At 48.3% G+C, this 23,570-nt stretch overlaps 3 protein-coding genes across 14 annotated transcripts; 2 read left to right on the plus strand and 1 right to left on the minus strand.

Moving 5' to 3' along the window:
• Positions 1 to 181: 181 nt before the first annotated feature.
• Positions 182 to 9,003, plus strand: ADCK2 (aarF domain containing kinase 2). Its single transcript, XM_077783342.2, has 8 exons — positions 182 to 1,111; positions 1,774 to 1,920; positions 3,474 to 3,602; positions 4,273 to 4,368; positions 6,163 to 6,462; positions 7,304 to 7,432; positions 7,546 to 7,599; positions 8,202 to 9,003. The coding sequence occupies exons 1-8, from the start codon at positions 182 to 184 to the stop codon at positions 8,343 to 8,345; spliced, it is 1,929 nt and encodes a 642-aa protein (XP_077639468.2). The 3' UTR covers positions 8,346 to 9,003.
• A 247-nt stretch (positions 9,004 to 9,250) lies between these two features.
• On the minus strand, positions 9,251 to 21,581 carry LOC110482601 (uncharacterized). 10 transcript variants are annotated; one of them, XR_014951741.1, is made up of 11 exons: positions 21,408 to 21,579; positions 20,419 to 20,734; positions 19,323 to 19,414; positions 18,967 to 19,144; positions 17,637 to 17,865; positions 16,507 to 17,075; positions 15,468 to 15,609; positions 14,101 to 14,342; positions 12,320 to 12,523; positions 11,670 to 11,919; positions 9,251 to 10,874 (listed from the first exon to the last, which is right to left on the minus strand). XR_014951741.1 is itself a non-coding variant. In XM_085568204.1 (11 exons), exons 2-11 carry the CDS (start codon positions 20,488 to 20,490, stop codon positions 10,653 to 10,655), a joined length of 2,106 nt encoding a protein of 701 aa, XP_085424330.1. In that variant the 5' UTR covers positions 20,491 to 20,734; positions 21,408 to 21,581; the 3' UTR covers positions 9,251 to 10,652. The 10 variants fall into 10 exon arrangements, 9 of the variants coding, with proteins under 9 accessions (XP_085424330.1, XP_021407632.2, XP_085424329.1 ...); XM_085568204.1 differs by having other exon boundaries at positions 12,363 to 12,523; positions 17,637 to 17,814; positions 21,408 to 21,581; XM_021551957.4 differs by having other exon boundaries at positions 12,363 to 12,523; positions 21,408 to 21,578.
• A 484-nt stretch (positions 21,582 to 22,065) lies between these two features.
• Positions 22,066 to 23,139, plus strand: NDUFB2 (NADH:ubiquinone oxidoreductase subunit B2). 3 transcript variants are annotated; one of them, XM_021551954.4, is made up of 5 exons: positions 22,066 to 22,223; positions 22,298 to 22,442; positions 22,518 to 22,602; positions 22,947 to 22,978; positions 23,045 to 23,139. In XM_021551954.4, exons 1-3 carry the CDS (start codon positions 22,150 to 22,152, stop codon positions 22,590 to 22,592), a joined length of 294 nt encoding a protein of 97 aa, XP_021407629.1. In that variant the 5' UTR covers positions 22,066 to 22,149; the 3' UTR covers positions 22,593 to 22,602; positions 22,947 to 22,978; positions 23,045 to 23,139. The 3 variants fall into 3 exon arrangements, with proteins under 3 accessions (XP_021407629.1, XP_021407628.1, XP_021407626.1); XM_021551953.4 differs by having other exon boundaries at positions 23,063 to 23,139; XM_021551951.3 differs by having other exon boundaries at positions 22,947 to 23,139.
• Positions 23,140 to 23,570: the final 431 nt, after the last annotated feature.

A 23,570-nucleotide genomic window follows, 5' to 3' on the forward strand; every position in this document is an offset into this window, starting at 1 on the left:
GGGGTGAAGGCCCCCGTCCCCGTGAGTACAGCCCGATCCCGGGGGGACAGCTCGGGCCCTCGGCTTCCCGCCAGGCTCTCGCTGCTGGCCCTTTAAGGGGCGGGGCGTGGCCGCGCTCCGGGGCGCTGATTGGCTGGGCGCGCCCCCGCCCGCCCCTGCCCGCGGCGCGGGGGCGCGCGCGATGGTGGCCGGCGGCGCCGCGCGGCTGCTGCCGCTGCCGCCGCTCGCGCGCGCCGCCGCGGCCAGGCTGCGGCCGGCGCCGCCGGGGCGGGCGGGCTGCGGGCGCTCCGGGCTGCGCGCCGCCCGCTGCGGCGCCCTGGCCCTGGCCGTGCCCGCGGCCGCGCCCGCCGGGACCGGCTGGAGCGAGAGGCCGGGGCGGCGCGGCCCGGCGTGGGCGGCGGAGCGCGGCGCGGAGCGGCCGCCCCGGGGGCTGCTGCGGCGCCTGGGGCTGCTGCTGCGGCTGGGCGTCCGCGCCTGCGGGCTCCTGCTGCGCTTCGGGCCGCTGCTGCTGCTCTACCCGCTGGGCCGCCTGTGGCCCGGCATGGGCGCCCGCTGGCTGCGGCTGCTGCGCAGGGCGGCCGAGGCCGCCGGCCCCACGTGTGTCAAGCTGGGCCAGTGGGCCAGCACCCGCAGGGACCTCTTCTCGGAGGCCTTCTGCGATGAGTTCTCCAAGCTGCACGTCGAGGTGAGCCCGCACCCGTGGGGCCACACTGACGAGCTCCTGAGGAAGGCCTTCGGTGAGGAGTGGACGCGCATCCTCGAGTTCCCGAGCCGGGAGCCGGTCGGCTCGGGCTGCGTTGCCCAGGTGTATAAAGCCTATGCTGACCTCGCTGCCATCGGAGGCTCCCGGGCCGAGCGGCTGGAGCCACGCTCGGAGCTCAGGTCCGCCTTCCAAGCGTGGCAAGTGCCAGGCTTTAGAGGCCTCCTCGGCTGGCTGAGAAGGAGGAAGAGCAAGGACATGCGGGATGAGAGGAGCAGGGAGGAACTGAGTGCTGCAGACTGCTCCCAGGGAAGTCCCGGGAGTGGGATGTCCCTTATGGAGCAGAGGGCCAAGCCAATCCTGAGCGCAAATCCATCATCAGCCAGACATCTCGTGCCCGTAGCCATTAAAGTAAGTCGTGCCGAAATGGTAGATGTATGAAAATGGTCCCTCAGATTTTAACTCCCATGGAGAGGAGCAGCTGGCCAGGGCCAGGTGGAACAAGAAGGAATGTTGTCTCTCTTGGTGTCCTTTCTTAGCACTTTTGTTCCAGCCAGCCACAATCCCCAGCTCTTGCCCAAAGGAGAGCTCGAGATTTGACGTGGCACGTGGGTACTAGGAATGCCTCCAAGGGTCAAATTTACATTAAAAGAATTAGTATTAAGGTTGGTTGAACCTTCCAGACAGCAAACCTCTTCTCTGCTCACATGAAGAAATCTGGAACATAAAAGTGAGTTCCAGCAAAGTTTACCTAAAGAAACCTTGTGTTTGAGCAGCTTCAAATACTGCTCAATGTATTTGAAAAAGTAAGGGACAGGGCAAGAGTGAAAGTGGTGCAAAATGTCTTTGGGTGAGACTAGTCTCCAGCACAGATACACTGAACATGACAATGATAAAATGTTTCTCTATAACCAAATCGACGACAAAATGTTAGTTCTTCTGAGGACTAGCCAAGGGAGCTGGTTGCCTCCCATCCTAATAAGCTGGGTTCTGTATATTTGAAATTTACCACTTGAGCTCCTTGAAAGGGAGTGTCTGGGGAGTTGATCTTGCCACTGCTCGTTCTTGTGCAGGTCCTGCACCCTGGGCTGATCCACCAAGTCCAGATGGATCTGTTTCTCATGAAGATGGGCAGCCGCATCATTGGACTTCTCCCTGGGTTCAAGTGGCTCAGTTTGACAGAGATTGTGGAGGAGTTTGAGAAGCTTATGATGCAGCAGGTATGTGCCAGGCCATGATCCCCAGCTAAACAAAACTGCCCTTTGTCTTGCTCTGGCTGGCTCTGTGTTCACACCGCTACATTTTAAATGGTTAGATGAAGGCGGGCTTGCTCTTCGCTTCTGTTCTTTAGTCTAATCAAATCACATAACATTACTGCAGGAAAGCTTATACGCTTACAAAGTAGCAAAGCAGTGAAAAAACAGTCTTTTTTAGATCTAAAATGATTTTTTAGACTTTGAAAATAATGTTTAGACTTTGAATGTGTTTTCTAGTGGACAGCCTGAACAGCTAGCTAGCCATAGTCACAGTCCTTTTTGCAGCATTGTGAAAGGTGAACACTGGTGAGACACCTCTTCTTAGGAAAGAATCTCTCCAAGCAAGTACTCAGGCATGTGGGTTTTTTTCTATAATTCTACATATATGTTTGCAGTTTGTACTCACTAGTCATGTTTGCTAGCACTGATATATATATATATATATAGGCATATATATATATAAGCATAAATAATGTTTTCACAGAAGTTAATAACACATTCTTCTTTGTATTATCATCAGACTCAAAGTGTCAGTGAAATTTTACAAACAGATCTGAAAACATACTGATTTGCTAATGTCTTCTAAAGACACAGTCCTGAAACATTGCTACTAGCAAATTTACAAAGATCTCACTGCAGGCTTAATTAGGCTTATATTTCTATAAAATGAGCCATTATCTTCTAATTTTATTTTTGTGTCTAGATTGCAGAGTCTGAAGTCTGCAACAAGCTTTTGAAAACATTAATTATTTTCTACAATTGCAAAACCTCTGCACAGTAAATCCGTGATGGTAACTGTTGACTGTGGTCAGATGTGACTCAAGGTCATTCATACCAGTTTGGCAGAGTTTGGGTGGATGTCCAGAAGTCTGAGGGTTAGGAGAACATCTGATCACATCATTGAAGCTTTTTCCCTTTGAATGAACAGGAATTGTTCCTGGGATATTCCCCACTGCCAGACAAGGGAGGTGAGGCAAGGTTATCCTGCCTCCTTGAGCAGTAGCAGACAGTAGGAGAGATGCCCTTGTGTCAAGACACTGGATCACTGAAGAACCAAGCCTGGACTTGGCATAGTGGATTATTTTGTATACGTTATATTCAATTTCTTCCTATTATGGTTGCCTCTCTGTCAAGTGAGGCTGGGGCTGCAGTTCTTCTATCCTGTCTGCCTGCCTTGCTGTTTGGACACCAAGCTTCCATTAAGGATAGGATTCAGTTTAGGATCTTGTTGTATTTTTGACTATAATGTGGTCCTGGTCTATTTTGAGACACCATGCCTCTAGTTAAGTACCCATATTTCAAAGGCTGGGACCTGGCTGTGCACCATCCATTACCTAGTCTGCTCCTCTTCCATCAGGGAGGCTATGAGGGTGTAAAAAGCACCACTCTTTCTTTGTTTCCATTCTGGCTTTCTGACTAGTTTTGTTGGTATTGAGTATTGCAACTCACACAGGATCCCAAGAATCTGATCCTAATTGAATCTAATTTCCAACCTGCTTTTCTATTTCTCCCTTGAGATTGACTTGCGCTACGAAGCCAGAAATCTGGACCGCTTCCGACAGAATTTCCTAGATGTCGATTTTGTGAAGTTTCCCACTCCCCTTTGGCCCTTGGTAACAGCAGATGTTCTAGTGGAAACATTTGAGGTAAGAATTGCAGGGTGTGGGTGTGATGGTAGCAGTGAGAAAGCGCCAAGGAAACCATGGCAAAGAGGTGTTTTTGACCTCCTCCTTTCTTTTTGAGACGGAGGGGTTGGAGGCAGAAGGATGCTTTTTTCTTTTTTGCTTAAGGAGATCAATGTCCTTCCTTAGTGTCTCCTCCACTGTTTTTGTTTGCAAGCAGTGCATCCCTGAAGACAGGTAGCAGAAAACTCCACACAGAAGTGAACAGTTGGCCTGAAAGCAAGCAGACAGCAGTGGGTGCAGCCACCCTCTGCTTGCCTGTGCTTTGCAACCAGCACCGTGCTTTACCTCTCCTCTGTGCCGGGTCAAAGTGAGCAACTCAGCAATCTGACACTTTCTGCTCCTTGCCTCACTTCCCTTGTGGATGCTGGAGTCACAGACCAAAGCTACTCTCAGGCTTAGTTTTCCTGCATGTGACCTTGGCAAGGGTGTTTCTGTCCCTGGAATCCCGTCTGTCTTTCCAAGGAACAAACCCTCGGTTCTCTCACGTTCTCCATCGCACTAGGTACAAGCTCTTTCTGCCAAATCCTTTCTAGGGTATTATCATCAGCTTCCCCCAACTTGTGGCACTTAGGTGCAGGTGTGTTTGAAGGTGGGGTGCAGGGGGTGTTTGCAGCTCTTGTCTCTGTTTCAGGAGAGTGAGCCCATTTCACGTTACCTGCACGTGGAGATTGGCACGGAGCTGCGGCAGAGACTGGCCAGGATGGGCATGGACATGCTGCTAAAGATGGTAGGCACTTGGCTGGGGCTGCAGGAGAAGGTTGTTTTACTGCAGAAGCTATTCAGTTTGGATAATAAGGCAATGTGGCTAAAGAGAGAACCCATTTGCTTCCTACCAGTATCTGGTCTGGGTAAAGCCTGGGCTGGGCATGCCCCTGACACAGAATCCTGCCACTTCAGAGGGGACATTTGCCTGAACACAGTAGGACTGGCCTGTGCACCTCAGTCAGTCTTTGCTTAGGACACCCACTAATCCATTCAATGAATATTGACCTACTGCCCAAGTACCTTAAAGTGCAACATTATTAGCAAATGCCATGTGCTCTGCAGAGATTGTGGATGTGACTCAGAGGGAAAACAATGAGCTGGCTTCTTCATTTATTAACTCCTCTAAAACTGTCTTTTTGTTAGGGAGAACTAAATCTCAGGTAAAGACAAAAAACATGGCCAGATTCAGCTTCTGACTGTCTAGTTCATCTGTGGCTGAAATAATCCCAAATGGTCTGGAAAGGAGTGTTGAGAGTGTGGTACAAGTGTCTTGTGAGAGGCTGTGAGAACCAGAAGGGAAGAGTTGCAAAAGCTCCTGACAGTACTGAGTGTGTGGGCAGTGCGTGTCAGATGAAATGCTGCTGCTAACTGCAGCATTATGCTAGAGCAATAGTGAACCTCAGTTCTGGCTCCAGGTAGTATGACAGGCTCTGAAATAGCTTTTACCACTCAGAAAAGCAATGCTGGAACCAGAATAGTTGTATGCTAAGATTGGTTTCAAATTTTAGGAGAAGAAAAGAATTAAAGGGCAAAAAACCAACTTTATGTCTATAAGTAAAACAAATACCTCTTTCTTGAGTACTCTGCAGTTCTAGTCCCTTGCTGTCCAGAACCCTCTGTTTCAAGGGCAGCAGTAGAACTAGAAGAGGTGCAGAGGAAAGCAGATAGGATGATTACTCGTGTGGAATGGCTTCCATACCAGAATGGGGAAATAATTTGGACTCTCTACTCTGGAAAGCAGAAAGATGAGTAGTTTATGACAGAGATTATGCAGTCATGAGTGCATGAGAATGAATATGGATCTATTATGTAGAGTTTCTTCATAAGGAGGACATAAAATTAATGGAAGTAATTTTTTTCAGGCAACACCAAAACCATATTTTTTCACAGAGCTCTAATTGGCAGTTGAACAAATTGATAGGAGAAATCCATGAAATACAAAGATAATCTCCTTGGGGCAGGAAGTCCTGCAGTCCCAGGCTACCAGGAGGGTCAGGGAGGGAGGGAGTAATGTCTGGTTCTTATCCTCTTGCCAGTCCTTTCTGGTGCTAACTGCTAGCAGAGTCAGAGAAGAGCTACACAGATTTATTTCCTCTTCTCTTGTTTTCCTTACTTTTCAATAGAGTTGTAATGTGGGTTGGTGTCCTGCACTAGATAAACTTAACCCTTCACTATAACCTTTGCCACTGAATGGCAAACGGCCTATTCCTACTGCATAACTCTTTGCCAAGGCCCACCAGTATGCCCCAGTTTAGGGCTAATTGCCAAAGGGCACTGCCATTCCCTGCAGGGATTCCTGGCTGTCCTACCTGACCTCTAGCAAATACTGGATCGCTTCACACAGCTCTGCTGACCTCCTGAGTACCCGAGCTGGTCTCCAGCAGAAGCCACTTCCTGTGGTGCTGCCAAGGGTGCTGTCCCATCACTAGTAATGACAAAGAACAGACCACAAACAACCATCTGCCATTTGCCTGGGGGCTTTGGCATCACCAGCTTTGCTTGGAATGAGCTGCTCTCACACTTACCTGTCCTCCAGATCTTCGTTGACAACTTTGTCCACGCCGACCTGCACCCCGGGAACATCCTGGTTCAAGGCACGGCACGGCCAGGCAGTGCCCGTCCGGAGCAGGCGGTGGTGCCAGAGCCGAGTGACACCGTGGTGCCAGAGCTGAGTGACACCGTGGTGCCAGAGCTGAGTGACACCGTGGTGCTGGGGGTGCAGCCACCCCTGCAGCAGCTGCGCCTGGTGCTGCTGGACGCAGGGATCGTGGCGGAGCTGCAGAGCGCCGACCTGCAGAACTTCCGCGCTGTGTTCACAGCTGTGGTCCTGGGACAGGTGAGGCCCCTCTCCGGCATGGGGCTGGCAGGGGAAGGGAGGTGGTGCAGAATCTGATGGCCAAAGTGAGAGTTTTCTATTTTCCCTTAAAATGCTAAGAGGGGCAAGGAGCCTTGCTAGCATCTTATCCCCAAACACAGGGACAAGTTATTCAGCTGCAGCAAGGAGGCTGCCAGAGTGCAGCAATTTCAGGGCCCCAGGAAGTAGGAGGTGCTAAGTGGAAAGCGCTGGCTGCCCATTCCTGGTTAGGAGTACTTCTGCTGCAAATTAGGACTGCCTGGGAGCCACTGTTGCAGAATCTGTAGGGTTTTGTTACAGAAGAGGGGGCAATGGGTTAACATCTTGATCTGCCACACGTGCTCCTCTCTGCAACCTTGCTGTTGGAAGGCCCATATGCCTTCCTCCATTTTGCTGTTTTATCAGCATCTATAGAGGAGAGGAAGGAAAACAGGTGTGTGTGTATGGCGGGGTCTGACCTCTGCTGGGCTCCTCTATGTGAGGGGAACTATATTATCCTCTTCCCCCCTTAAACTCACTGTCAGATGGACTAGAGATCCCAGTGCTTCTGTCTCCTGTTCATTCTGAGAGCAAGCATTGTGCTCCTACTTGCCTGTTGCTGTCTCTCAGCTACAGGGTGAAGGGCTCACTAACATAGCTCAAGAGGGACACATTTTGTCCTGGTCTGCTGAAGCATGCCAAAGAATCCATGCTAAACCTTGTATCCAGGCCCATCCTGTGCTGCCAGGGGCACTTCTCAGCTACTAAAAGCAAGAACTGCAAGCATCTGATTGCAAGTCACCAGTGACCAGGTTCTGGTTGTGCTGTTCAACTTGTTTCTCAGGGGGAGAGGGTGGCAGAGCTGATCCTGCACCACGCCCGTGCCAACCAGTGCCAGGACATCGAGCGCTTCAAGGCTGACATGGCAGAGCTTGTCACCAAGGCCCGGGGGAACACCATTGCTTTGGGCAAGGCAAGTGCACCATGTCACAGTCCCACTTACCTGCAATTCAATGCAACTTGGCACTGAAAACTGAAACAAAAAAGTTTTTTGATCAGCTGTTAAATTCTCCTTGTGTATTCCAGCTTCAGGTGGGAAATCTCCTCTCAAGTGTCTTCAAACTATTGATGACCCACAAGGTGAGGTTCTGTCCCTGACTGCCTTTAATAGCTGGAAGTTCATATGGGGAGGGAGAGCTACTGGGAATATCAGGGGCTAACAAGGAGAGGGAGTGACTTCTGAAGCAAACTGCTAGGAGAGGAACTGCAGGAATGCACCCAAATGTTGCAGGCATGCTGTTTCTCAGGTCTTGCACACACTCTGCCAAGCCCAATTTCTGTTTTGGGTTTTTTTTTTTATATTTTTTGCCTCAATACTTCATTTAATAGTTGATATTGTCTACTAAAAGGAGTATTTTTGTAACACCTAGTTTTTCCTACATTTTTTATAGTCCCTTAGACTATAGATACCTCCTTATAACTGATTATTTGGGGGACAAATTTCCACAGCTGCAAACAACTTTGGAAATCAAAAGACCTGTGGTGGCTTGAACTGGGGTTGTCAGCCACAGTCCAACTGGTGGAGTTGCATTATAGTTTCAAATTATAGTTGCATTATAGTTGCAAATGCTCTCCCCAGCCTCCTCCCTTCCCTCCCAGCTCAGGCAGAGCTGGTACCTTGGTTGAAGGGGTTCAGAAGAAAATAATGTCCACTGAGTCCATTCAGTCTGTTGTGGTTCCAGGTGAAGCTTGAGAGCAATTTTGCTTCCATCATCTTTGCCATCATGGTTCTGGAAGGACTGGGACGATCACTGGACCCTGAACTGGACATCCTGGAGGCAGCCAAGCCACTGCTCATCAAAACTACAGCTTCTGCTCTCAGATAAGACTCCTGTGGTTGCTGTCCTCTCCCTGTGGGGGTTACCTGTGCTGTCTGTCAGCAGACACAGAGGAAGCTGAAGGTGAGAAGGCACAGGTACCCCAGGGATGTGGTGTGCAGTGGTTGCTCTCCACTAATGCTGCCTTCAGTCATTTCAGCCAAGCACCAGGCATGGGATGATCAGAAGGTCTATTCCAGAAAGCAGGAAGAATTTGCACAATTGGACATCTCCCACTAATTGGACAGTTCTAAGAGCTGTTGTGCTCTGGTAGATTTTAAAAACATCTTCAAAAACATTGTTAATTGATCAAGTCTGTTTTAAAATATATCAGGTTAAATATTTAATTTACTGACTTACCTGCACTGTGGTATGAGAAATTATGTTCTAGCATTACCTAAGCAAGACACTCAAGCTGAAAAAAGCCAATAAACCTGTTTGTCTTTTGTACTTTTAACTTCTACTTTTATTGTAGAAGTGTCCTAACATCCTGCATGTAGCGGTCTGCTCTTAGTCATTTTGGATGACAAAACCAGACCATTAAATTTTTTTTTAAAACTTCTGTACTCCAGTACATTATGATAGGAGTTTGGATTATAAACAGAATAATAAAATATTTACCTAGGCAGAAAAACCTACTCCCATAATAAAAAACAACTTCTGGGAATATTTGTCTTGGTCTTAATTTTTCTCTTTCTGAAACTTAAGAGGGTTTTTTTCCTGGTCTATGTGATTTTCTCTACTGGTGCTCCCCTGGTTTCACTCTACTAAAAACCTTAACTGATATGGAAATACTTAGGGTTTTTTTCCCAGCAGGTTTCAAACCAGAGTCCAAGCATTTTCCTGACAGATCAAAACCCCACTATGAATGTTTAAAATCAAATAAAGCCAGAAGAACTGGATTACACGTAGCATTTACAGTCAATTGCTTTAATAGCAGTATTAAAATGATTTTATGGCTTCATTTTAATAGTGAGAAATACAGTCCATGAATGATTGGAAATAGTGTGGTACTGAGTATATTCCCAGACCTACCCTGTGTGAAACAGCAGTAGAGCAGGTTCTCTGCAGTGGTCTGTTCTCAGGTGGTTAAGCAATGAAGAGAAAGTGCATAAGCAGACAATCTGCTGTTTTATGGTGATTATAAAGTAATGATTAATAGCATATAAATGAAGTCTGAAAAATAAGTTTCAATTCAGCTTAGTATATTTCATTAAACTACTTTCCTTTAATCACTGCATATTCCATTTCCAAGTGCATAAGGATAAAAGCAGGATTAGAGTTTAACACCTTGTAAGTTTTAGGCTTGTTTCTTTAAGTCTAATTAGAGTTATAAGCAGGCAGAGCATCATCCTAACCAGCACAAGATTTTATGTAAAAGGGAACTCAAACAAGAACAGGAGCAAGCAACCCCTCCAAACATTATCCTAAAGAAAATCTCCATGTGCCACCAGCACTCACATTCCCTCAGCAGGTGTGTGCCAGGTCTGGGGCACAACCATCCATGTTCTTGTTGAGCAAATTCCAGACAACTTTCCCAGACACTCAGCAGAGTGGAAACTGTTCCAAATGAAGGGATTTTGTGTCTAAAATGCTAAACTGTGCCTCACATGTAGCTTCCATAATCTGAAGCAAGTTACATTTTTTTCAGACCTTAAGTCTGACATTTTGTTTGTTAAAGCCTTCACCTTCTATTTTAGTTCATCTTTTCTTTTCCCTTTTTTTTTTCTTTAAGTAAAAATCTCAGGATGGCTCATGCACATATATTATGGACCTTAAAGTTTTAAAATACCCATATTAGCTATGAAGGTCTCAGAGTAGTTTGCAAACATCTGGATGAGAGTCTTAACTTTGTCTTTTTAGGGAAAAACTGAAGGCATAGCCTCTCCATTATCCCTGGAGGAATGCAGTCTGACCCTGCATTGCGGCCAATGCGGACAGGGGCAGGGAATTTTGTACCTCAGGTGATGAGGAAGAGGGAGCACTTCAGGATCTGACAAGCTTAGCCTCCTCCTCTCCTTTGGCACGTCCACTCACCATATAGCAATGCACTAGAAAACCCCTCCTTTCTGATGCAGAAAAGTGCCTCTAGATTGCCCTGCTGCTCCCTCTCAGGGGAAGGGGAAGCCATGACCCCAGGAAGAGAGGCAGGTGAAGGACAGAGCAGTGGAAGTGCACTCTGGCTGCAGTTAAAGGAGATTAGAGACCTCTCCAGGAATCCTGATGCCACCTGTCACCACTCTGCTCTGCACAGCTGACCCGACAGAGCAGGTCTGTGAACTGCTCCAGGCCCTGCTCACCCACCCTGCAGCTTCCTTATGTGAGCAGGGATGCCTGGAGCAGCAGGAGGCTCTGTTCCCTGAGGTACTGCTGGAGGGCACGGAGCTTCTGGCCTTTGTCCATCTTCAGATGAGAACTCTCTCTCCTCTGGAACACTCTCACTTTGGCAGCCTGGTGCTGGATTTGCTGTTTGTCCTGCTCCTGGGATTCTTGTTCCAGCACTTCCTGCCGTGACTGTCTTCTGCTCCTCAGCAACTCCTACATTGAGACATTCAAAACTGTACAGTCAGCCTTCACACCAAATTTCATCCTCACTTTTCATCTCTGTCCAGCTCCGGGGCCCCCAGTATAAGGACATGGATCTTGAAGAGGATCATGAAGATGCTCAGAGGGCTGGAGCACCTCTGCCATGGAGCCAGGCTAAGAGCTGGGGTTGCTCAGTCTGGAGAAGAGAAGGCTCTGGAGAGATCTTAGAGCACCATAACCTTCCAGTGCCTGAAGGGCTACAAGAGATGGAGAGGGACTTTTTACAGGGGCATGGAGTGATGGGGCAGGGGGAATGGCTTTAAACTGATAAAGAGTAGCTTTAGATTAGATATTAGGAATAAATTCTTTCCTGTGGGGGTGGAGAGGCCCTGGCACAGGTTGCCCAGAGAAGCTGTGGATGCCCCATCCCTGGCAGGTTGGACAGGGGGTTCTGAGCAGTCTGGTCTAGTGGAAGGTGTCCCTGCCCATGGCAGGGGGGTCGGGACTAGAGGAACAGAATACAAATCATCCAACAGCACTATGATTCTCACTAGTAGAAGTAAGAAATGGATATAATCTATGGAAATTAATTCCTTGCATGCAGAAAGACTTATTTTGTGGCAGAGATAGGGAATTTTACTTTCCGCCTTTCATCTTTATACACATGTCAAAAAAATATTACCCTTTTTATCTCTAAATGATACAGTTATATTGAATGTAAAACAGGTGACATATACAAATACTCCAGGTACTGACACTGCTGGAAACCTGGCAGAAGAGGAAAATAACTTCTGTAATTGCCCTTACCAGCCTTTCTTTCTCTTGTTCACAGCTCCGTTTGTTGCTTTCTGCCTGGAACTCCTCTCTCTGCAAACGCCATGTCTGTAAGAACTGATGCCTCTGCCTTGCCTTCCTCTCCTCCTCCTCTCGAAAGGCAGATTCCTTCCTGCTCCTCTCAGCCCCAGCAGCCTGGAGCAGTGTCATGTGCTGCAAAGCTCTCTCTTTGCACTCCAGCTGTTTCTCCAGCCCTTGCAATGTTCTCTGACGCAATCGCTGCCTGTTTCCAAAACAAAATTTCTCAAATTTCTCATAAAGAAAGAGCAATAAAAAAGAAAGACAGTGCATAAGACACAAAGCAGATATTTTGGCAATCTGTGTTCAGTTAATATTGCAAGACAACCTCTTTGTTAGGTTATGAAGATTAAATCTGTGTCCAGAACAGAGGTAGCAAAAGGCCCCAAGGGGCTGGTGCCTGATGTCAGCAGTTTTGGTCTGAGAACAGGACTGAAGGGAATCCACCCTTGGAGATAATGCTCTGTACCCACTCCCTCACACCTCAAGCACTGATTTTATCCCCAGCAGCGAACCACTGTGACTCCTCTGCAGAGCCCAGCAAAAAGCACAACATGGGATGTGCAGGAACTGAAGGAGAGCAGCAGGGAGCAGATGTTACCAACCTCCCAACATTTAGCACAAAAAGCAGACAGTTCCCAGCATCACCTCTGGCTGTCCCTGCGTAGCTGGCACCGGGTGCCATCTGCATATTGCTGCTGCTCCCTCTTCAGCCTCTGTTCCTCTTGCCACCTTTTGTGCTCAACCTTGGCTCTGCTGAAGTTCAGCTCTTTCCACTCTTTCTGAGATGCACCACTAAGGATTGATTTCTATGAGAAAAAAAGCAAACTGCACCCTTAGTCCCAACTGTATATTGTTCTAATGCACACATCAAACACACAAAACCAGAACAGCCCAGCTTTAATGTCACTCCTGGGGCCTAGAAGCTACAAAGGCTCACAAATACTGTAGTGTTGATTTCCATCCATGAAAACAATGAGGATGATGCTAAAACCTGTAGAAAACGTTAGGCTTAATCAACAAAGAGGTGTCTGAAAATCCAGTCTTAAGAGCTCTCCATAGGTCAGTAGGCTGTGCTGTTCTGGTGTTGAGCCAATGATTAAACTCCTCAGTTTTTGGGTCAACTTCTGGATTGGATGGAAAATCCAGGTTCTGACCGTAAAACTTTATATATTCCTCACTAGATTTTATTAGCAAGAGAAATACCTGCCCCCATCTGGCCAAACCCAGAACATTCCCGAGTTCTCTGCAGGTTTTGCAGCTCTTCACCTTTTGTTGTCTGGGATTTCTACACATGCTCAAGCAGCCTTTGTGTTTTCTTCAGCAGTAGCTTCATTTCAATGCTGTAGTGCTGCTGATTTGTGTTTTTAAATGCACTGTGCCATGTACAGAGATGAAGGAGCACCTACAAGGCCTCTTTTCACAGCCACAGTGAAATATTTATTTGTTTTTGTACTACTTACAGTGCCCTTTATGAGGGAAGTGCAAGTAAACACCACCAAACCTTTAGATATACAGTTACATTGGATATTACAGTTTACATTGCTAGAGCTGTTTGGGGCTGGAACAGTTCCCCCAGAATATTTTCCTCTGTCAAATGCATCCTCCTATTCCCAAGCGCAGTTTGTATGTTCCTGCTATCAGCTGCTCCTCTGCAAACAGAATGTCTCCTTCTAGTGCTTTCCTGGGGATAACTTGAATACCACAAGCTGGAAAACACTACAGGACTTTCAAATAATGATCCTGCCAGTCTTACACAGCATATGGACTGGTTTATCTTAACACATTGATCTGTATGGCTTCCCAGGGGCTGTAAACAGCTTTGTCCTCCAGTGTATTGCTATTCTTAGCAAAAAAATGTACCTTGTGGGTGTGTTTAATGACGCACACAAGGAGAGATCAAAGAAAGAATCAAAGGTGTTTTGTAGGTGGGAGGTGAACAAATGATGTTTTCCAGCAGGTAAAGTACCAGCCTAAGGATCAGAAGACTTCTAGTTCCACCCCTGCCCTAACATGCATTCTTTGCTGTGAGCCTCAGATGATTGCCTAAACTTTCTCTTTTTTGCTTTCAGTATCTGTAAAAGAGGAATTTTTTTTTTTTTTTGCTATCTAGTAGAGCTGGCTGAGAAGCTTATTTAGAAGAGATTATACCTAACATACAATAACATCCTGTCAAAAGCACTGAGCAAAAATATCACAAGTACCCTGTCCTGCACAACATGGGCTTCCAAGTGGAGCTCTTAAGTCTCTATTCATGCATAACCATTATTCTACACAGGCATTATTCCTGTTGCAGCAAAATCCTTTGTGAAAGATCACAGGAGAGAACATTCTCACATGACATAAACAAATCTCCTCATCCTAAGAACTAAACCTATATACTCACTGTGATGCTTTTGTCTTTTAGAAGGTTTGGGAGATGTGTGGCTCTCCCAGCCAGCAGGCGTGAACTGTGTGGTCTCTGCACATGAAAGGCTGATCTGATGGTCAGGCTGTCTTTCTCCAGTGACTGATTCACTTGGGCAAAGAAGCTCTGGCACTGGAAAGGAGCCAAAGCACTGCTTCCCAGGGAAGGGCTCCTCTGGGAATGCTGGACTGGAGCTTCTGCCACTCTGGACTCAAAAAGGCCTTTCAAATAAATTAGAGCAAGGACATATGAGAATATAGGAAGCTTATAAAAAGAAAGCAAATTAAAAGAAAAGGTCTGCTTATACGAAATATATTCAAGTGAGGATTTTATACCATTTTCCTGTGAAGAAGTGGGACAGTTTTTAGGCTCTACAAGAGGTTCCAGCTTTTCAGAAACAAGCTTGCCATTGCATTTAGGCAAGAGTTTGGCCTGGGAAACTGAATTTTGCCTGGCACTTCTTACAGCTACTCAGGCTAAAGGATTGTTTACATGGTATCTCGCATGAACTGCTCTGAGATGAGTAAAAATGACAAATCTTTTGATAAGGCAATGCCCGAGCTCCACATCCTGCTGTGAGACAGGAGACATTATCATGGGCACAACCTTTCTAACACAGCTTTTGGGAACTGAGAACAGAAGCAGAGTTTGCTCAACCTTTCTGCTAAGGACAGGGCAGGCCTGAATGGCAGCAGTTGCATGGAATGATGCTGGAACACCAGCTAGGAGGAATGTGCACTCCTGTTTGACTTTTCATTCTCCCTCTTCCAGCAGTGTCACAAAGCAATAACAGAGAAAGCTTTAGGCTTTCAGAATCCTCTCTTAGATGTCTGCAATTGTCACAAAGCTGAGAACAGCAACAAATTGATCAAAATCATGATCCAGCCTCTTTTGGCTGTTCAGGGAAGAAAATTCTACTCAGTGACATGATAAAGCAGTAGTTTTCAGCACAGATAAGAGGATTGTTTTGCAGCAAAGCCCTGGTGAAATCTTGTTGTTATACACAGTCACAGTTAATGTTAAATATTAATTTTTAAAGTAAGGAAATTTTTATTTATACTGAGCTTTACGATATAGGTTTAAAACCCCCAAACGCTGCTACTGCAGTAGCTAAGCTGTAAAAGCCAAAAAATCTCAAGTTCCATCTGAAAATTCTTTCACTTTGAGAGAAGATGAATAACTTCTCAAGCCATAGCACCATTAATACCTATATATAAAGATGGCATTATGGTATTTTCTTGTGAAGCACCAAGAATTATGGTGACAGATCTTATACATGATGCCATCCTACACTGATACTATGTGCTAAGTCTTATGTTTGGGTAAAAGAGTTACAGTTCCAATACCATGCTCATGTTCAAAATCAGCTTCAGTTTCAGCATCCTGCTGTCTGCTCTCTGGTTCTTCCTTGTGATCTGTCTCCATTAACCAGCTGTCTGTGTTGACAGCAGCATCAACCACAGCATGAACCATCTCCGTCTGAGGGCCCTAGAAATAACAAGAAATGCAACCAAAATCCAGACCTGATAAGGAAAAGAATAAACTTGTTATTTAATGAGTTTACAGCATAAGATCTGAAGCTGTAACTGAAGTTTAAGAGAGAACTGAAAAAAACAAATTTGGGGGACTTATTTACTAACGAAACAACTCATAGGTAATTTCTGATCGCTTCCTGAGTTTCCCTATGTCTCCTGAATGACCTGAAGTACTTTTGCCTGAAAGGGTCCAAACTGGTACAAAAGAGATCAGGCTAGAGGCGCTCTGGCTTAAAGACAGCCCTGCTTCTGGCATGTGCCAGAATTTGGATTCCAACCCTTGCAGAGCTATGGAGATAAGTGTGGCAGTAGCTGGTGCACATGAACTTCCTCCTTACTGATCCTCACCCAGTGCCCTGCTCACAAGCACCAAATCCGCTGCTGAGGACTAGATAAATATCTTGTGGTCCTTGACTGGAAGAGGGGAAACCTCTAACAGGGTGGAGATATTAAAAGAATCATGCAAGAGACTTCCTTGGTATGGAACAATCCCTACTGTAATCCTTATCCAGTGTCAAGTCTTCTGACACTTTTTCTTTTTTTTGTCTTTACCTCCTTCACACAGAAGCAGAATGCAGAGGGACTGGGCTATGCAGCACTTCTCATACTCTGAATCCGTGGAAGAGGTTCTAGAAGCCTGCTCCACCCAGGGATAATGACAGATTATAGCTCTTATCCCAGTTAAAGGAAGGCACTGCAAAGTCTCCCCATTCTTTAGAAGGAAGGCATAAGAAGCAGGCTTAAACCTCTAGCTTGGTACCAAGGGTAGTAAACTTGCAGTAATAAAGCAGATATTTTGCAAATAGCAGACCGTTTATTAACAGAAGAGCTAGGGTGAAGCACTTTTTACCTTCTCAGTTTCTATAACCTTGCAGTCCTCTTCCAAACAAGACCTAACATCTTCTGGAACGTTGTCTGTCTCCAATCGCTTCTCTTCCTTTTTCTCTTCCTCTCTGGAAACCCTTTCTGAAGATGCAATCCTCAATTCAGACAGTTGCTGTTCTATTTTCTTGTTGAGCTTTCCTTCAGTCAGGCTTGCTCCTGGGATGAAGGCGTTTTCCTGCTGCACTTGGCACTCTGCAGACCGTGTGGATTCCCAGGCTCCAAGGCAGCACTGGGGAAGTGAGGTACACCCCGAGCTGCACTCTGCACAGGGATGAGTGGAATACAGAGCCTCTGGGAAGAAATCCAGGCCCAGATGACTCTGTCTGTAGTGCCCTGAGGCTCTATAACCTGGTGCCACAAGGTATGGGTAATCCAAGCTTGATTCTACCACCATCTGCCTGGCTGCTAAAGGCATCTGCAGCTCCAGGATGATGCGATCGCTTAGGGGCAGGGGAATCCGCAGAGCTTGGGCAGAAGACACCTCCTTAGTCTGCCCATTCCAGAAATTCACAAGCATTCCTCTTTGACTGTGTGCTATGCATATTGGGGGGAGAAAAAAAAAGGGCAAGTAATGTATTAGCAGCATGTCAATCTGTGTGAATTATCTCATAACGAGCAGGAGCTAAAAGTAATGATTTGTGTTTCAGACAATTCTGTAACAACTTCCATGATTTTATTCTTTAGAGGTTTAAATTTGACTTTCTCCTGAATTTCCTGTGAGGAGACAGGAGATATTCAAAAATCACACTTGCCACAGCAGGTTGGATTTTACCCTGAAATATCTGGAAAGCAAGCTAAGAGATAATGAGGTTACCTTCAGGAGGATCAGGAATGTTTTTTGACTTCTGTTGGGAGGATGCTATCCCCAACTCCTAACCTTTTAGGAAGTTTTCACCCATAGAACAAAGCAAAGGCAAATTCTGTGAGCTGCATTAATTCTGACCCTGAAAAAGTGGCTTAGTGACAACAATAAAAACAGAATGAAGAGAACCCAAGCAGAAGGAGGCGAATTCTCTGTGCTGGAGCCTGCTCTCTTCCCTGCAGTAACCAGCACCTATGGCAAGTCCAGTGCTGATAAGAAAACTAAAACAGTACCTAAAGATGCTTCTGTGTTCTCCACAATCCTTAGCACAGTGCCAGGGCCAAAACGTTTGGCTGAAGCCTCCCATGGTGCCAAGACTCTGTCCCCTGGAGCAAGAGGCTGTCGCCGGGCGTCTTCATAGTGCAGAATGTCATAGAGAGGTGTTTCCTGCCGGCCACGCTGGACCTTGCCCTTCGGGACACAACTTTGGTCAAACTCAACTAAAAAGCCTTCCCTGGAGCCCTGCAAGAGTAAAACATTTGGTTTGCAAGGCAATTTGCAAGGTCCAATTAACAGCAAAGCTTAAGTACTAAGAGGGAAGTGGCAAAAATCCAAGGAAGTAGAACGTGATCTGGGAATGCAGCTTTCCTCACTGTAGTGTGTCCATACAACTTCAAATGTGAATGAAAAGCTGGGGCTTAAGGGGCCACAAATTTATTTTCTTCCTTTCACTTTGGCGTTAGTTTTTAGTAAGAACACAATTAGCAGTCTAAGCAGAAGTCTTACCAGGAAAATCTCCCACCAGAAAAAGAGCAGCCAAAAGAAACTGTGTATGATGCAGTTCAGAGCTGCACATACTCCATAATCAGAAGGATAACAAACAGTCCTTCAGCAATCAGAAGGGTAAAAAAGCAGTAAAAAGTCACAATTGGCATAAATTTAAATACTTTAATTGAAACCTTCAGCAGTGAGTGAGGGCAAGATCTACTGCCAGAATCTCAGCCTTCTCTGCAGATCCTGAGTGCACTTACACAAATAATACTGTCAGCTCCTACGCCAGCTGATGCCACTCGTGCCTATAACTATCCCAATCTGTTCTACCCCACACTGAAGCTCGCAGACATCCTCATCTACACTAGCACCAAAATTTATTAAATTAACCTGCAAAATGAACTAGATTTTAAAAGAAAATCTGCAAGGGGGATTTTCTGTCTGGCATCCAAAATCATCTCACAATTCCCAGAAACAAAGATAGAAATGAATGAGGAAAACTCGGAGTTTAGTAAAGAGAAAGTGGACACTGGAGACAAACATTTTGGATTACTGGCTGCTGTTTAGCTAACCAACTCTGCTGCTAAGTTGGGCAAAAGTATACAACAGGGGTAAGGTGTCTGTGAATAAAAACTCATTATAGCTACAAAAACAGATCGGTCTCCAGGCTGTTCTTACTTGCAGGGCTCCTCACAGCAAATAGATAGACATCACCAGGTAACAGATGAAAACAGGGCTTGGGGAGGCAACAGTGGCTAGGAAGCACACTGTAACACTGGAGGGCCTCCTCACAGCAAGGGCTTGGGAAGAACCACACATACTCTTACAGCCAAGTTCCCAATAAATAGTTACCTTCACCTCCTGGACAATGTGGCCCAGGTAGTAATAGCCATCAGTTTCTCTCCTTGCCAACACACGAGCTCCCCTCAGGACATGGGAAGCCTCCAGGGATGCAACAATGAAATTCCTTTTGCTTGAGGGTATCAGGGGCATGCAAAAGGGACCTGGGTTCCAGGCACAAACACAACAGCTGTGGAAAACAAAAATACAAGATGCAATGAAAAGCTGGGCACCAAATACTCTGCAACTTACTAAAAACAAACTAAATCAACATGGAAAAAAAGACCCCACTCTGCAATAACTGTCTCTATTTCCCAGCTTTTTCTTCTCTGCTTTTCCAGTGACCCACCTACACATCATGAGCTTACTGTGTTATTGGACATCTTGGCAGCAGAGAGCTACAGGAATCTTTATTAGCTGTGTGGCAGCACTGGACACGTGAGATGGACGTGGAGCTTACCTGGAAGGGGGAAGGTGGAGATGGAGCAGAAAATGAGCATGATTTTTGAACACTTAAATCCTTAAACAGGAATATTTTCTACAAAGTTGAAATTTACTTTCAGTTTATTACTTCTCTTCATAATTCTTCCACTGTATCTTGTGGTACTATGCTGCTTATCTGTAAATTCATCACAAATGGTTTTGATTTTGAGAAATAAAAGTTTGGAAGGAAGGAATATTTGAAAATAAAAAACAAAAACCAAAGCCTAAGAACTATGTAATAAACTCCCATTTGCACCTGGTTTCTATTCAGCTGCTAGGTGTGTAGCAGGGGTGGGCAGCCAGTGGCCATGTGTGTGCTGCTGCTTACTTACACAGCTTCCACGCTCCCCTGGCAAGCAAATCTGAAAGGTCAATGAAAGGACCTGAAGTCAAGGAAGAGTGAAGGAAGTGGGGGTTCAATCTAGGGAGACAAAATTGCCTCTGCAGGTCAAAGCCAGCAGTGGAGACATCCAGCCTGAGCAAGATGGGAAACATGGGGTGCTTGAGAGCAAGGACACAGGGAGTAGAATGTCAGGCACTGCAAGGAGGCAGAAAGACAAAATACAAGGCAGTTGGAAGGCAGAGCTCACAACAAAACTATGAACTTTTTATTAAAGCATTCAGCTTTTATGGAAAAACATAAATTCAGTATGGAGCACACTGCAAGGTTGCAATACAACATTGCACATGGTAAATAAAAACTGGTTGAAAAGTTTGCTGCTATTCCCTGGAAGCTGCTGAAAATGGCTCAGATGACCAGGGAAATTAAAGTTCCTTAATTACGAGGATATCCACTGCTGCTTCAGCTAATGAAGGTGATTCAGGTGTTTGGGGTGTTAACAAATGGAGAAGATATTGTTGCTTATTTAAAATACTTTCAGGAGGGTTGCAGAAACTCTTCTCTAGTTCTTTGTCGAGTGTTATCCAATAAAGATTCAGGAGAAACTACAAGTGTGGATTAATCTTACATTGGCATCATACCTTGTCAGGAGGAGGAGAGGAGTGTTGGATTCCTTGAAAGGACCCCGCTGAAAGTCTGGGTAATTTCTCCATTATTTTTTGGTTGTTTCTTTCGTGATCACCTCAATATCCCAGAAGGCACATCATATGCATTAGTGGATGTAACTGGCTCTCCACAAGAATCTGGCAGAATTCCTCTGCCCCCTGCTCTGGCATATACCGGTGAACAGATCCATCCACCGGCAGCACAGGCTTTCCATCCTCCTCAAAGTGTCGGGACTGAAAGCAGGAACACTGCTGAGCGAGCAACAAGCAGGCAGGCGCGCCGCTGTTACAGCTGTGCGAGAGGGAAAACGGGAGAGAAGAACACAACTCTCTCAGATGCTCAGGTGGGAATTCTGTACTGGTGTTTCTTTGCCGAGGCGTCGCCCCCACGTTCCCATTCCGGCTGCCGGCCCAGAGAGGGGGAAGAGGCTCCCCAATCCTGTTACCCAGGGCGAGTCCCGCATCCTGTTACCCAGGGCGAGTCCCGCATCCTGTTACCCAGGGCGAGTCCCGCATCCCGGCCCCCAGGGCGAGTCCCGCATCCTGTTACCCAGGGCGAGTCCCGCATCCCGGCCCCCAGGGCGAGTCCCGCATCCCAACGCCGCAGGGCGAGTCCCGCATCCCGGCCCCCAGGGCGAGTCCCGCATCCTGTTACCCAGGGCGAGTCCCGCATCCCAACACCCCAGGGCGAGTCCCGCATCCCAACGCCCCGGGGCGAGTCCCGCATCCCAGCCCAGCCACGGCAGGAGGCGCCGCCGGGACACCGCCCGTGCCCCGCAGCCGGACCGCCGGGGCTGGGCTGCCCAGGCTTGGACAGACGGACGCGCTGCTCCTTCCGCCCCTTCCTTAAACACCAGAGCCGGAGCCGCCTTCTCCCCCGCCCCTCCGAAAGGGAGCGGCTTGGCCGGGGAGCCCGCCCCGCCCCGCGCCCCCCGCGGGAGACGCCAGGTTTTGGGAGAACTCACGGGGAAGCCGCCCTTGGCGCCGCCCCGGCGCTCCCGAGTGCTGTGGGCAGTGCCGGCTGTGCGTGCCGACCCCGCGCCCCGGGCCGCCACCGAGCCCCGGCTGTCCCCGGGCCGCCACCGCCCTGCCCGGGATCCCTCCGTGCCGCGGCTCCCTCCGTTCCCGGGATCCCTCAGTGCCGCGGTTCCCTCAGTTTCCCGGGATCCCTCAGTGCCGCGGCTGTGTCCGTTCCCGGGATCCCTCCGTGCCGCGGCTGTGTCCGTTCCCGGGATCCCTCGGTGCCGCGGCTGTGTCCGTTCCCGGGATCCCCCGGCACCGCGGCTCCCTCAGTTTCCCGGGATCCCCCGGTACCGCGGCTCCCTCAGTTTCCCGGGATCCCTCGGTGCCGCGGCTGTGTCCGTTCCCGGGATCCCCCGGCACCGCGGCTGTGTCCGTTCCCGGGATCCCCCGGCACCGCGGCTCCCTCAGTTTCCCAGGATCCCCCGGTGCCGCGGCTCCCTCCGTTTCCCGGGATCCCCCGGCGCCGCGGCTGTGTCCGTTCCCGGGATCCCTCAGTGCCGCGGCTGTGTCCGTTCCCGGGATCCCTCAGCGCCGCGGCTCCCTCAGTTTCCCGGGATCCCCCGGCGCCGCGGCTCCCTCAGTTTCCCGGGATCCCCCGGTGCCGCGGCTGTCCCCGCCCCGGAAGGCGGCGCGGCGCCAATGGCCGGGGCTGTTGCTGGGCGGTGCGGGTGACATTGGCCGGCCATGGTGGTGGCGGCGCTGGGCCGAGCGGCGGGGCGGCTGCTGCGGGCCGGGGCCGCGGTGCCCGGGCGGCGGCGGTGAGCGGGCGGGCCGGGCGGGGCGGGCCGGGCGGGCCGGGGCCCGGAGTGAGGCGGGGCCGCATGTGTTGCAGCGCGGGCGGCGGGGTGCACATCCCGCCGCGGTACCGGCAGTTCCCGGAGCTGACGCGGGCGCAGGTGATCCGAGGCGAGATGCTCAGCGGCTTCATGTGGTTCTGGATCCTCTGGCACTTCTGGCACAGCTCGGACATGGTGCTGGTGAGGCCGGCGCGGCGGCCGCGGGCGGGGGCGCGGGCCGGGCCCCGGCCGCGCTCTGACGGGCATCTCTCCCAGGGACACTTCCCGTATCCCGACGCTTCGGCTTGGACGGACGAGGAGCTCGGCATCCCTCCGGACGATGAGGAATAGCAGCACACCGGTACGGCTCCCGTCGCCTCTCCTCGCTCGCTGGTCCCGCTGCAGGGTCCGCGGGGAAACCTGCGGCACAGGGGGCAGCGTCCGCCCTGCGCACTCGTTCACACGGCTGTCTCGGCTGCCTAGCTGCACCGTAACAACCCACTTTGTTAGAATTGTAGCTTACCTGGTACCGGCTCTAAATTATTTTCTTCATGCTGTTCTGTAGAGCCAGCATTATCTAACTTCGAAGATATACCCTGTTTCTAGAGATCTGTCTTTATGCCCCATTGAACGTTTTAGGCTTTTGCTTGTTTCCAGTTCTTTAATTACCCAGACTTTTTTAAACTGTTGTGTCACACATTACAGCTCCAAACCAAAAGCTTCAACTACTGCTGAAGGTAGCATTGAGGAGGTCGTCCTTCTGCTCTGCGTGGTGGGAAAATGATGAGCAAAAAGGTTCTCAGCTCTTCTGTTATTTTCAGGTTCCTGGAACTAACTGAGGCCCCTGGAACCAAATCTTTGGCTCCTGGGTCCTTATGTGAATAAAACTGTAAACAAAGTCTAAGGTGAACTGTATTTTTTTTTCTATTTTAAGTAGAATTCTTGGAAAATGACCAGGACAGCTTTAAAGCTGTACTGATTGAGTACATGTGAGCTTCTGTAATGCCTGCTTGATAGAGAATGTGATTGCCCCAAGAAATAAGGCCCATGAGTGCATGGCAGGTAACAGTCTTATCAATAAAGGCTCTGCCAAATAACCAATGAAGAGGTGAGGGGAAATTGCCATAAAAGCAGGAGAATTCACCCAGAAGAGAACCCAGACCAGTTAGTGCCAGGCTTTTCCCAGGATGAAGGAAAATTCCCCTTGGGTATATAAAAGTTCAGAGTAGTAAAGGTAAAAAGCCTTAGGGCTCAGCACAGCAGTCAAAAAGGCAGTGATGCAGCTTAAGGAAGATGAAGAAAGAAGGGTTACACTGCAGGAGTCCCTTG

Source organism: Lonchura striata, chromosome 1A, assembly GCF_050655825.1.
Source record: "Lonchura striata isolate lonStrDom1 chromosome 1A, ASM5065582v1, whole genome shotgun sequence".
Lineage (NCBI taxonomy): Eukaryota > Metazoa > Chordata > Aves > Passeriformes > Estrildidae > Lonchura > Lonchura striata.